The 13,693-nt window shown below is 41.0% G+C and overlaps 1 protein-coding gene across 1 annotated transcript; it reads left to right on the forward strand.

The window, feature by feature from the left end:
* The first annotated feature begins 9,483 nt into the window (after nt 1-9,483).
* On the forward strand, nt 9,484-13,358 carry LOC138909883 (uncharacterized). The gene is made up of 3 exons (XM_070201101.1): nt 9,484-9,783; nt 9,877-9,978; nt 13,317-13,358. The coding sequence occupies exons 1-3, from the start codon at nt 9,484-9,486 to the stop codon at nt 13,356-13,358; spliced, it is 444 nt and encodes a 147-aa protein (XP_070057202.1).
* The last annotated feature ends 335 nt before the right edge of the window (nt 13,359-13,693 follow it).

Below are 13,693 nucleotides of genomic sequence, written 5' to 3' on the forward strand. Positions count from 1 at the left end.
AATTATAATATTTGGATAAGATTAATTAAGCCAATAAGGCAGCAATTGGAACAAGGATCAAGACCCAAATTATGACTCTTATATTACATAGCAAGGTGGCACTTTTTTAGAGAATTTAGTGGCCAAATTATCATGCCATGTGGGGCCCACACCTAAAGGCTTAAAAACCTTTCTAAACTCACTTTGTATCTCTACAAGGTGATGAAGGATGCTTCAGCAAGTTCATATAAGAACTTATGTAATAGTAACATGAGTTATCCAACAATTCATACGAGATTGTGTCTTAAGCAACGTGAGGTTTTGCGATTCTAAGGGAGTACAATGCAACCGTTCCCAAGAATATCATACCTATTTTTCCCTACTCTGGGTATGTTAAGTCTAAGCCCTTCCTTCATTTTGGCATGATCTCATAATTACCCGAGTTTGATAACGAAGCATAAAGAGAAGTTCATACTCCCGAATTTACATACATTATCCTAGTCTCATAAGTTACAGTATCATCCCTTATCGGGACTTTATGTTCAATTGAGTATTATCTTCTTCCAGTTAAGAGAGCAGAGAATCTATATATATATAGTATTACAATATTTTCATTACCATAGAGATATAATCGATGGGCAGGCCCCTATTAGGAAACCGCTGATCAGATGGTAAGTTATATACTGAGTCTACTGTGGCCGAGAGCCTATGAGCAAGCCCAGTTAGCCGAGATACAGAGCTTAGTATGTCCGAGCGCCTATGAGTGAGCCTACTACGATAGAGCAGTTATATATATATATATATACGGAGCCTTATAAGGCCGGACAGCTATTTTACTTTCTATATTGAGAAATTGAGTCAGTATCACCAGGTGAGCATATCTTCAAATTATCTTTGACTTCCAGTTACTTCAGTTATTATATTATTAGTTCAGTTTTAGCTTTCAGTAGATTGCCTTACATATTCGGTACATTATTTGTACTGTCATCCCTTTTGCATGGGGACGCTGTGTTTCATGCCTGCAGGTCTCGATAGACAGGGTGAGAGTCCTCCAAATAGGTGATCAACTCAGTGGAAGATGTTGGTGCACTCCATTTGGTCAGTATGATTTAGATGTATATTATTTGGTATGGCGGGGCTCTGTCCCTACCCTTATGAAAATTATGTATTCTAAGAGGCTTGTAGACAGATGTCATGTACATAAAAGATTGTATGTCCTTGTCGGCCTATGTTCAGTGTACGAGTGGTTATATTGGTCTTATAGGCCTATTTGTCTTATGTATAAGTTGGTATTACATGTTGTATTCTACCTATCTCACAGCAACCTCTCCGACTTAGTTATCTATGATAGTGTGATACGAAAAGATACGTTATGTTGGTACTCGGTTGAGTAAGGTACTGGGTGCCCATCGCGGCCCATCGGCTTGGGTCGTGACAAAAGTGGTATCACAGCAGTTCTGTCCTAGGGAGTCTACAAGCCGTGTCTAGTAGAGTCTTTTTTATGGGTGTGTCGTGCACCACACTAATAAGCAGGAGGCTACAGGGCATTTAGGACTATCACTCTTTCTTCTTACTCTATATCGTGTGGTAGAGCTCAGTTGAAGGAACTCAATTTCCTAAACTCTATCTTATTCATAATATGACGATACCTACATCTAGAAAGACGGTTGGTAAGAGATTGCATGTGTCTGTGAAAGAGTTAATTCATAGGAACTCGATTTTACATGATGCCTATAATGGATATGTGTAAGGTCTTCAGCAGATCATGTGTGTACTAAGATGTGTAAGTCTTTTGATAAGGAGCCTTAAGGCAGGAATATCTATCCACCCCTATGGTGAAAGTCAATGAGAGATTCAGAAGATAGATACAAGTTTCAGCAAGTAAAAGAAGCAAGAGGAAGAAGGGTACGAAGCGCCCAGCTAATGAAGATTATTAGTATTTACAATTCACGTAGAGGAATATAAGCTTTTTTAGTTACCTTCAACAATAACAGAGGTATGTATAATTGGCCACACCCATCTCAGTTATACACTATTGGGGGCTAACAGGTGTAGTTTAAGAAAAGGACGGGATATCAGGATCCGGCTAGGGTTAGAGTAACCCAAAATCGTGAATGGATTGTTTGTGTTAGTTGGCATTTCCGAAGGTTATTACAAAGGTGCTAATAGATCTCCTTGTGAGGCATCCAGATGGTGCACTATAGAATATTACAATTAGATGTGAATACTAGCATGATCAATTTTTTTTTTCCAAAAGATAGGCACTGAAAGCCTGGAAGGGATAAATATTACCTTAGTGTGGCTCGCGTCCCTAGTAAAGAGAGAACGTTAAGCAACCCGAAGAGCCATTGGATGGAGAAAATGGGAGCTAAGAACAAAAGAATGTCTTATTCGAGTTTTCAGAACAAAGTCATAGACATAAATGTTAGCAAGAAATAAGAAAAGAGTTAATGAAACATTATGTGTAAGATATGATACATGGATGACAACGTTAGATTAAAAGATGACAGTATTACAGAGTCTATAGTCAAGTGAAGGAAAAGACGAGAGGTGACAGGCCTTGAGACAACAAAAGAGTATAGGCCATAAAGTCATATCCTCATTTTGAGAAATAAGCTTGTGACTCCAACGCGACTACCAGAAGGAAAAGTTAGACCCCAGAGTAATAGAAATCAGTATGGACTGATGATCAAGGTAAACTAAACATGAACTAGGGACTGAGTAATAGTCGGCATCATGAGAATTTCAGAGATTGTGTCTCGGCGATAATAGAATGGTGGACATAAGAATACCCTTTAAAGGTCATTCAAGAATATGCTTCCCTAAAGCAAGCAAGGTGAGCAAAGTTAAGCTTAAGAGACTGTATGTGCCGGTTACACTAAGTGTCACCCTCGCGACTGAGGAATTTTGTTATCCTTTGTACAAAAGGATTACCGCGAGGCGAGTAAGGATCATCGATGATGTGAAAAGATGCTAAAGATGAAAAGGTAAAACATCTATACGTAGATCATCGTAGCACTAAATCTTAGTGCTCCCCTAAAGGAGGGGGGGATATGGCGTGATGTGGAATTAAGTCAGAATTAAGTGGTTCAAGTAACTATGGAATGGTAAAGGCAGAATGCGATAAAAAATGAGAAAGGGATGAGATTGCACTCATTCAAATCCTACAGATATGCTATGATTCTAGTACATTATGCAAGCACGACGTCAAGGAGACAAAGTAAGGGTTCCTACCCGAGATGTTATTGATAGATAAGGAACCAGTGCGAGACGTAAGTTAAGACAAAGGTAATAACCCACAAAATATTTTGCGGAATATTGATATGAGAATGGGCCAACGAGTAGTTAGTAGTTGATTCAGGAAGAGCCTAGTTATGGCTAAACAAGAGGACACAAACAAATCAACAGATTGTGCAAGACGAACATAGTGAACCCCAACATGGGGAATTCAGTCTCACAGATACGACATCGTGACCCTTGGGAAATATTCAGATAATAGTTGGGGTAGTTAAAGGTACAGTATGAATGTTATGGAAATAAAAGATAGTCTCACTGGGAAAACAGTCAAAACTCCAGTTCAGGAGCAACCCTATAAGCACAAGTGCATGGAAATAAGTAACTACGGATAATTATAGGCGAGGAAGAACATCAAAAATTCCGTCAAGTATACGATGTAATATGCTCGCAGCTTTACAAGAGTCAGAGGGTCCTCCGTAAGTACTACAATGAAAAACTAGTTGAGGAAATAAGGAAGAAGGCTTCAACCTAAGCACAATGACCTAAAAAGGAAATGGTCATGTAACAACAGCCTCACAACAAAATTATATGCACTCCAAAAGAAAGTGGCACCTACCGTGGCTAATGAACGGGAAGTAAAAATCGAAAGTAATATTCGAGACAATATGAGTTGCACAAACATTCCGACATGTGTGGGAACTAAGATATGCTAAGTAAGTACGCAACAAGGGGGCAGAAAGACCAGGAAAGGTAATTGCCAACATTTAAAGAAAGCAGAGATGGAACGAAAGGAATTATTCGATCAATGATCCAGAGCTAGTTACGTTTTGAACGCACTTAAGATTTCAGAGTAGTATCGATGCAACATATATGTTGACAATCATACAGCCGTAGAAGGTTCCGGTATAAGTTAGAAGGAAGAATTGAGCTCGGGTCATAGAAAAAGGATTGAATTATTAAAGGATTATATCATGGATATTCCATAGCGCCCATGAAAGGCTAAAGTAATCACTAATACCAGGAGCCACAGATCGGAAGATAACTTAAGCCTACATAAAGGCTGATCAGAAGGAAGAGGAAACTAAAGAGTTACGTCAACCAAGTAAATCATGAGTCTGATTATTAGACCCAGAAAATTATAGACATCATGATTGAGAACATTGTAGAATCACTCTTAATATCATAGGTACAAGAGAGATAGCACAACAACCATATTCTATAACGGCTATATGATAAATCCAGTTATAAAAGTACGAGCCTCATAAGAAGTCAGTATGAAGCCCACCGGATTGTGTATGCACCAGAGGTGCAAGTATTATAATAGAGCTTGAAGTTGTGGATGTGAATTATACCTATTTGGAAGAGAGGTCATGAAAGAAATAGAAGATGTGATGCGAGACTTTAAGGTAAGTAAGGTAAAAGTGAACAACGTACAAGATACTCAAATACAGAGGGTTGTGAATAGTCCATACTTCGGATAGAAGGCTAGAAGCATGGGGATTCAGTATCCAGGAATGATAGCCGTGTCGTCGGTAGCATATCTTCTAGCCTATGGTTTCTAGGTACCGAAAGATCCAGCCAAAAGAGTAAATAAAAGTTAGGGACGATGTAATATCTCGCTTGATGTTCCAGAATAACATAAGGAAATTTATGGTGCAAGCAAGTTGAAGGAAGGTTACGAGTAGTATAAATAGATATGTATAGGTCGCAAGCTAAAGTATGGAAAAGCGACAAGGTTTTAGGAGGACATGAGTAAGGATGAGAAAGGGAAAGTAAGAAGGTAACGAGAATGGATAAGTCCTTAGTAGTCTAAGACCTTACATGAGCCCATGTAAACAAGAGAGCTGATAGTTTCTCTAAGTTATAGAAAGCTCAGCATAGCCGAATGAACTCAAAGGAGTCTAAGACTAGTAGCATTTAGAAGAGATGGAATGCTGCCTTGGTAATAGAATGAGGGTGTAATTGTGATAAATAAAAAGATTTCAAGAATTGTACATGATTAAAATAATAACGTAAGTGAATCACATTGGGATGCTGTGAAATACGGTTATGGAAGTATAGTATCGTATCGCCCCAGGTGGATCAGAAAAATCACTTCAAATGTTCCACGATGCAACGTGAGCCTAGTGATTACGTAAGAGATTTCAAGTTATTAGTGGTGGATTGTAGATTAATATTGAGGTGAATCAACAATGGATGGACAAAAGTCACAAAGTATGAGATGAGATTAGGCCATCATTCTTAAGATGAACAGTAATGAGGAAGCATTAAAGGACTTAGACTTATACATATAGGATAAGCAATGAGAGTAACCTGGAGTTGAAAGCAGACCTCAGTAACGATAAATCAAAGTAAGAGTTATGGTATAGTATGCCCTATCTAGATGCAGTACAATCATACGGATAGATAACTGTGTCTATGAAATAAGATATAACAACATTCGTAGGTTCGACAAAGTATCGAGCGAAGAACTTCAGTATACCTATAGATGCCCAGAGAAATATCTTGTCAAGTTATGTATATGTTTACAAAGTGAGGCCTAAAGATTGGCTAAAAACTGGAGGAAAAAGCTGGAGGGAAGAGTCGCATAGGCGCACATACAAGGAAAAAGTGGTACAGGCTGCATGATAGAAGGTAGCAACAGTTACGAGATTGGAAGAATTCCGACCACAAGTCGTGGTGAGAAAGAGGCCTAACAGGGGGAATGCCCTGGCCTTTGGAGTTATTTGCCGAGTAGTTTCCTAGATGGCAAGGAAAGTACTAAAGTATTCGGAAGACATAAGTTATGAAAATGATAATTGCATCAGTCAACATTCGAGGATGAATGTTCCAAAGGGGGGAATAATGTTACACCCCATATTTTCGTACGTGGAAGTACATCATAAGTAAATTGATATAAGCTCGGAAATGAGATGTTACATCCGTACGTTAAAATTTCATCGTAAGTTAAGCGACATAAGTTCGGGAATAAGATTATTTTGGGATTATAAGTATTACTTTATTTCAAACAAGTGATAAGTAAATTTGTGAAGGTGGGAGGGTAAGAAAATCGAAGAAGATGAGTTTCGTCGAAGTTTGGCAATTTGAGATAAAATACGGTCCAAGCTATAATACCCGGTTTTTATGGACTAGTGCCATACAAGGTACCACATGACTGTGATTATAAGGTGTATAAAGTGTGTTAAAAGTATCCGGTATTTTAAGTAATTTGAGATAATTCTTAATTATGTGGGTAATTGGTTAATTATTGGATAGTGGGAGATTATTAAGTTAATCAAGATATTAGTGGTTAATTAATTATAATATTTGTATAAGATTAATTAAGCCAATGTGGCAGCAATTGGAACAAGGATCAAGACCCAAATTATGACTCTTATATTAGATAGCAAGGTGGCACTTTTTAAGAGAATTGAGTGGCCAAATCATCATGCCATGTGGGTCCCACACCTAAAGGTTTAAAAACCTTTCTAAACTCACTTTGTATCTCTACAAGATGATGAAGGATGCTTCACCAAGTTCATATAAGAACTTATGTAATAGTAACATGAGTTATCCAACAATTCATTCGAGATTGTGTCTTAAGCAACGTGAGGTTTTGCGATTCTAAGGGAGTACAATGCAACCTTTCCCAAGAATATCATACGAATTTCTTCCTACTCCAGGTATATTAAGGCTAAGCCCTTCCTTGATTTTTGCATGATCTCGTAATTACCCGAGTTTGATAATGAAGCACAAAGAGAAGTTTATACTCCCGAATTTACATACATTATCCTAGTCTCATAAGTTACAGTATTCTCCCTTATCGGGACTTTATGTTCAATTGAGTATTATCTTCTTCCAGTCAAGAGAGTAGAGAATCTATATATACAGTATTACAATATTTTCATTACCATCGAGCTATAATCGATGGGCAGGCCCCTATTGGGCAACCTCTGATCAGATGGTACGTTATATACCGAGCCTACTGTGGTCGAGAGCTTATGAGTGAGCCCAGTTGGCCGAGATACAGAGCCTAGTTTGGCGGAGTGCCTATGAGGGAGCCTACTACGGCATAGCAGTTATATATATATATATATATATATATATATATATATATATATATATATATATATATCGAGCCTTATAAGGCCGGACAGCTATTTTACTTACTATATTGAGAAAGTGAGTCAGTATCAGCTGGTGAGCATATCTTCAGATTATCTTCGACTTCCAGTTACTTTCAGTTATTATATTATCAGTTCAGTTTCTGCTTTTAGTATATTGCCTTACATACTCGGTACATTATTTGTACTGACGTCCCATTTGCCTGGGGACGCCGCGTTTCATGCCCGCAAGTCTCGATAGACAGATCGAGAGTTCTCTAAGTAGGCGATCAGCTCAGCGAAAGATATTGGTGCACTCCATTTGCTTCGGAATTGCTTGTTTGGTCAGTATGATTTAGATATGTATTGTTTAGTATGTCGGGGCTCTATCCCTAATCTTATGACAATTATGTGTTCTTAGAGGCTTGTAGGCAGATGTCATATACGTAAAAGATTGTATGGCCTTGTCGTCCTATGTTCAGTGTACGAGTGGTTATTTTGGTCTTATAGGCCCATTTGTCTTATGTATAAGTTTGTATTACATGTTGTATTCTACCTATCTCATGGCAGCCTCTCTGGCTCAGTTATCTATGATAGTATGATACGAAAAATATGTTATGTTGGTACTCAGTTGAGTAAGGTACCGGGTGCCCCTCGCGGCCCATCGGCTTGGGTCGTGACACTCAGCTACGGAGATCTGGAGTTTTCTTGGCTTGGCAGGGTATTACAGTCGATTTGTAGAGGGTTTCTCGTCTGTTACAACACCTATGACCAGGTTGACCCAGAAGGGTACTACGTTCAGGTGGACCGAGGATTGTGAGGAGAGCTTTCAAAAGCTCAAGACTGTTTGACTACAGCCCCAGTGTAAGTGTTGCCTATTGGTTTGGGATCCTACACGGTATATTGTGATGTGTCACGCATTGTTTTGGTGCGGTGTTGATGCTGGAGGGTAGGGTGATTGCCTATGCGTCTCGACAGCTGAAGATGTATGAGAAGAACTATCATGTCCACGACCTCGAGTTAGCAACTATTGTTCATGCCTTGAAGATCTAGCGGCACTATTTTTACGGTATCCCTTGTGAGGTTTTCACCGATAACCGGAGTCTACAACATTTGTTTAAATAGAAGGATCTTAACTTGCGATAGCGAATATAGTTAGAGTTGCTTAAGGATTATGATATCACCATCCTCTATCATCCCGAAAAGGCCAATGTGGTGGCCGGTGCCTTGAGTCGTAAGGCGGGGAGTTTGGGGAGTTTAGCATATCTACCAGTAGTAGAGAGGCCTTTAGCCTTGGTTGTTCGAGCCTTTGCCAACCAGTTTGTCAGATTGGATGTTTCCGAGCCGAGCAGAGTTTTGGCTTGTGTGGTTTCTCGGTCTTCTTTATATGATCGCATCAGAGAGCGCAATATGATGACCCTCATTTGCTTGTCCTTAAGGACACGGTTCAGCACGGTGATGCCAGAGATGTTACTATTGGGGATGATGGGGTATTGAGGATGCAGGGTCAGATTTGTGTGCCTAATGTGGATGGGCTACGTGAGTTGATTCTTGAGGAGGCCCACCGTTGTATTCCATTAATCCGGGTGCCACGAAGATGTACCAGGACTTGAGGCAGCATTATTGGTGGAGAAGAATGAAGAAGGATATAGTGGGGTTTGTAGCTCGGTGCCTCAACGGTCAGCATGTAAATTATGAGCATCAGAGACCGGGTGGATTACTTCAGAGGTTAGAGATTCCAGAGTGGAAATGGGAGCGGATCACCATGGATTTTGTAGTTGGGCTCCCACGGACTTCGAGGAAGTTCGATGCTATTTGGGTGATTGTGGATCGGCTGACCAAGTTCGTGCACTTCATTCCAGTTGGGACTACTTATTCTTTGGAGCGGTTGGCTGAGATTTACATCCGAGAGATTGTTCGCCTCTATGGCGTGCCAATGTCCATCATTTCAGATCGGGGCATGCAGTTCACATCGTAGTTTTGGAGAGTCGTGCAGCAAGATTTGGGTACCCAAGTTGAGTTGAGCACAACATTTCACCCTCAGACGGACGGACAATCCTAGTGCACTATTCAGATATTGGAGGATATGCTACGCGCTTGTGTCATTGATTTTGGGGGTTCTTGGGATCGATTTCTGCCACTCGCAGAGTTTGCCTACAACAACAGCTACCAGTCAAGCATTCAGATGGCTCCATATGAGGCTTCGTATGGGAGACAATGTAGAACTTTGGTGGGTTGGTTTGAGCCTGGGGAGGCTAGGCTATTGGGTACTGACTTGGTCCAGGATGCTTTGGACAAGGTTAAGATGATTCAGGAGCAGCTTCTTACGGCACAGTCTAGACAAAAGAGTTATGCCAACAGGAATGTCCATGATGTTGCTTACATGGTTGGTGAGAAGGTACTTCTCAAGGTTTCACCCATGAAGGGTGTTATGAGGTTCGGGAAGAAAGGCAAGTTGAGCCCTTGGCATATTGTGCCATTTGAGGTACTTCATAGGATTGGGGAGGTGGCTTAAAAGCTTGCCTTGTCACCTAGTTTGTCGAGTGTGCATCCAGTATTTCTTGTTTCTATGCTCCAGAAGTATATCGGTGACCCATCTCATGTTTTGGATTTTAGCACAGTTCAGTTGGATGGTGATCTGACTTATGATATGGAGCCGGTGGCTATTTTGGATCGACAGGTTTGAAATTTGATGTCAAAGGACATAACTTCAGTAAAGGTGTAGTGGATAGGTCATCCAGTTGGGGAGGCTACTTGGGATACCGAGCGGGTTATACGGAGCAGATATCCACACCTATTTGAGACTCCAGGTATGTTTCTAGACCCGTTCGAGGTCCCACGTCTGGCCACATCTGTGCTCCTCAGCTCGCACCTGCGATCAAAGCTCCGCAGGTGCGATTACACCAGCAGACTTTAGCAGTCCTCCAACTCAAACTTTGATCTGAAAACCTTCCGAAATCACTCTGAGGCCCCCGAGACCTCAACCAAACATACCAACAAGTCTTAACACCTCATACAAACTTATTTGAGATTTCAAACCACCTCGAAGTACATCAAAAACATGAATCCCATATAGATTCAAGCGTAATGAACTTTAAACTCCCAATTTCTACAATCGATGCTGAAATCTATCAAATCACATCCGATTGATCCCAAATTTTGCACACAAGTCACAAATGACATTACAAACCTACTTCAACTTCCGAAATCGGAATCCGACCCCGATATAAAAAACGTCCACTCCCGGCCAACCTTTCCAAAAATTCCAACTTTTGCTATTTCAAGCCTAATTACACTACGGACTTCCAAATCACCATCCGCACATACTCTTAACTCCAAAATCACCTAACCGAGCTAACAGAACCATCAAAACTCCATTCCGGAGTCATTTACCCAAAGATCAATATTCGGTCAATCATTTTAACTTAAGCTTTCAACCTTGATACTAAATGTCTCATTTCATTTTAGAAATCACACCGGACCCGAACTGACTACCCCAACAAGTCACATAACAGTTATAAAGTACAAAATGAGTAGTAAATAGGGGGAACGGGGCTACAAATCTCAAAATTACATGCCAGGTCGTTACATCCTCCCCCCTAAACAAATATTCATCCTCGAACGGGTCTAGAAACATACCTGGAGTCTTAAATGGGTGTGGATATCTGCTCCGCATCTCCCGCTCGGTCTCCCAAGTAGCCTCCCCAACTGGCTGACCTCTCCACTACACCTTTGCTGAAGCTATGTCCTTTGACCTCAAATTTCAAACTTGCCGATCCAAATGGCCACCGGCTCCACATCATAAGACAAATCACCATCCAACTGAACTGTGTTGAAATCCTAAACATGAGACGGATCATCGACATACTTTTGGAGCATAGAAACATGAAATACTGGATGTACACTCGACAAACTAGGTGGCAAGGCAAGCTTGTAAGCCACCTCCCCAATCCTCTGAAGTACCTCAAATGGCCCAATATGTCGAGGGCTCAACTTTCCCTTCTTCCCGAACCTCATAACACCCTTCATGGGTGAAACCTTGAGCAGTACCTTCTCCCCAACCATGTAAGCAACATCACGGACCTTCCTGTCGGCATAACTCTTCTGTCTAGACTGTGCCATACGAAGTCGCTCCTGAATCATCTTAACCTTATCCAAAGCATCCTAGACCAAGTTAGTACCCAATAGCCTAGCCTCCCTAAGCTCAAACCAACCCACTGGAGATATACACTATTTTCCATACAAAGACTCATACGGAGCCATCTGAATACTTGACTGGTATCTGTTGTTGTAGGCAAACTCCGCGAGTGGCAGAAACAGATCCCAAGAACCCCCAAAATCAATGACACAAGCACATAGCATATCCTCTAATATATGAATAGTACGCTCGGAATGTCCGTCCGTCTGAGGGTGAAATGTTATGCTCAACTCAACCTGGGTACCCAACTCTCGCTACACGGCTATCTAAAACTGCGATGTGAACTACGTGCCCCGATCTGAAATGATGGAAACTAGTACGCCGTGGAGGCGAACAATCTCTCAGATGTAAATCTCAGCAAACTGCTCCGAAATATAAGTAGTCCCAACTAGAATGAAGTGCGCGGACTTTGTCATCCGATCCACAATCACCCAAATAGCATTGAACTTCCTTAAAGAAGCGGTGATACCCGCAGAGGTCGTGATACCAACCTTAAGAGTCATTCAAGAGGCAAAATTGGATGACTTAGAATGGATACGGGTCAAACAGGAACAACTCATGCTCATTGACGAGAAAAGAATATATGTAGTATGTCATGGCCATCTATATCAAAACAGGATGGCTAGTGCATTTAACAAAAGAGTGAAGCCTCGCCAGTTCACACCGGGGTAGTTGGTTCTAAAGCAAATCTTACCCCATCAAGAAGAAGCCAAACAAAAGTCCGCACCAAACTGGCAAGGTCCTTACGTGGTTCATCGGGCACTATCGGGTAGAGCTCTGATCTTGGCAGAAATTGATGGACGAAGCCTATCAACTCAGAAGCAATCAAGAGGTACTATGTTTGAAGACAAATAGAGTTAGGGTTTTTGATGTAACAGAACTACGTTCAACCTGACTTCCCACGGAGGGATACGTAGGCAACCCACGTAGGGTTCGGTTTCTCTCCCCCCTTTCTCTTGTAATAGGAAAAAAACCAAATATCACTTTTGTAAGTTGCTCAGGAACTACGCTGACTTGATTTCCTCAGAAAGGAATACGTAGGCAATCCTCATCGGATTTGATTGTCTTTTGTAATTGAACTACATCCTGGCCTAATTCCATTTGGATATGTAGGCTGTCTAAGTCAGACTAAGAAATTTTCATTCTCAATCTCATCATTTTGCATCAATTTTAATCGAACTACGCTTTGACCTGATTCAATTAGGATACGTAGGCTGCCTGAGTCATGCTTGATCATCTTCATCATATTTCATCATAACCCACGAACTATGTTCAGACATGATTCCGTTTTGGATACGTAGGCAAGCTGAAAGGTTTCGGTCTTAACCCTAGGAAAACCTTTGTAATGTATTAGTTCAAATTAGGACACAGTCGCAACAACAAGCAGCCGCATTATCAGAGTCGTCACAAAAGTCAACATCAATAGGATGAAGTTTTCAAGAGGATACGCTCGCATGTGGAGAGCCTTTCGTAACGTGTCATAATCCGGAACGACGACATTTGCCTTAAAAACATGTTATTTTCGAAATGGTTTTCTAAAGCAAAATATATGTATATACCGTAATCTGTTCCATCTACCGGACTTCGTGGCACGATCATGTTCAAGGCCGGGGCAAACCAACAACGTGGTCGACACAAACCAACTTCCCCTCCCCCCCACTAAGAAGTTTTCTTTGAGTGCAGGGTCAACAGGGAGTAAGGGAGCACTAGGACCACACTAGGGCAAATGACGAATCCGCCATTTGCCTAAAATTATCCCTCTTTCTCCTTTACTCAAATTTTTCTGGTACAGCTAAAGCTAACTTTTGAATCCTTTGTAGGTACCTTGCAATCAGACGACTGATATGGAAATTTGTACATAGCAAATCGTTTGCTCACTGAATCGGAGTATCTTGTACAAAACAAACGTCGGCATCGCCAATCGAAGTCCTGTATATAGCAAACTGTAAGCTCAATCAATCTGAGCGCCCTCTATAAATCGAACGTCGGCTTCACCAATCGAAGTCATGTATATAGCAAACCGTCAGCTCAATCAATCGAAGCACCCAGTACAAACTGCAAACTTTGCCAACAAAGCAATTCGCATCGCCCCTCCATTGCAACAGACACCATAATAGACTATTGCAAACCTCGTCACCAACATTATTCCAATCGATGGCCGCAACCTAGCTTCGTAGTCAAGAGTATTGCTTGGGCA

This window comes from Nicotiana tomentosiformis, chromosome 4 (assembly GCF_000390325.3).
Source record: "Nicotiana tomentosiformis chromosome 4, ASM39032v3, whole genome shotgun sequence".
In the NCBI taxonomy this organism is placed as follows: Eukaryota; Viridiplantae; Streptophyta; class Magnoliopsida; order Solanales; family Solanaceae; genus Nicotiana; species Nicotiana tomentosiformis.

Coding starts and splice junctions, on each gene's coding strand:
- LOC138909883 (XM_070201101.1), top strand. CDS start 9,484: ATGGCTCCATATGAGGCTTCGTATGGGAGACAATGTAGAACTTTGGTG. Junction 9,784..9,876: donor GGCATATTGTGCCATTTGAG/GTACTTCATAGG, acceptor TCTATGCTCCAG/AAGTATATCGGTGACCCATC. Junction 9,979..13,316: donor TGGCTATTTTGGATCGACAG/GTTTGAAATTTG, acceptor AATCCTTTGTAG/GTACCTTGCAATCAGACGAC.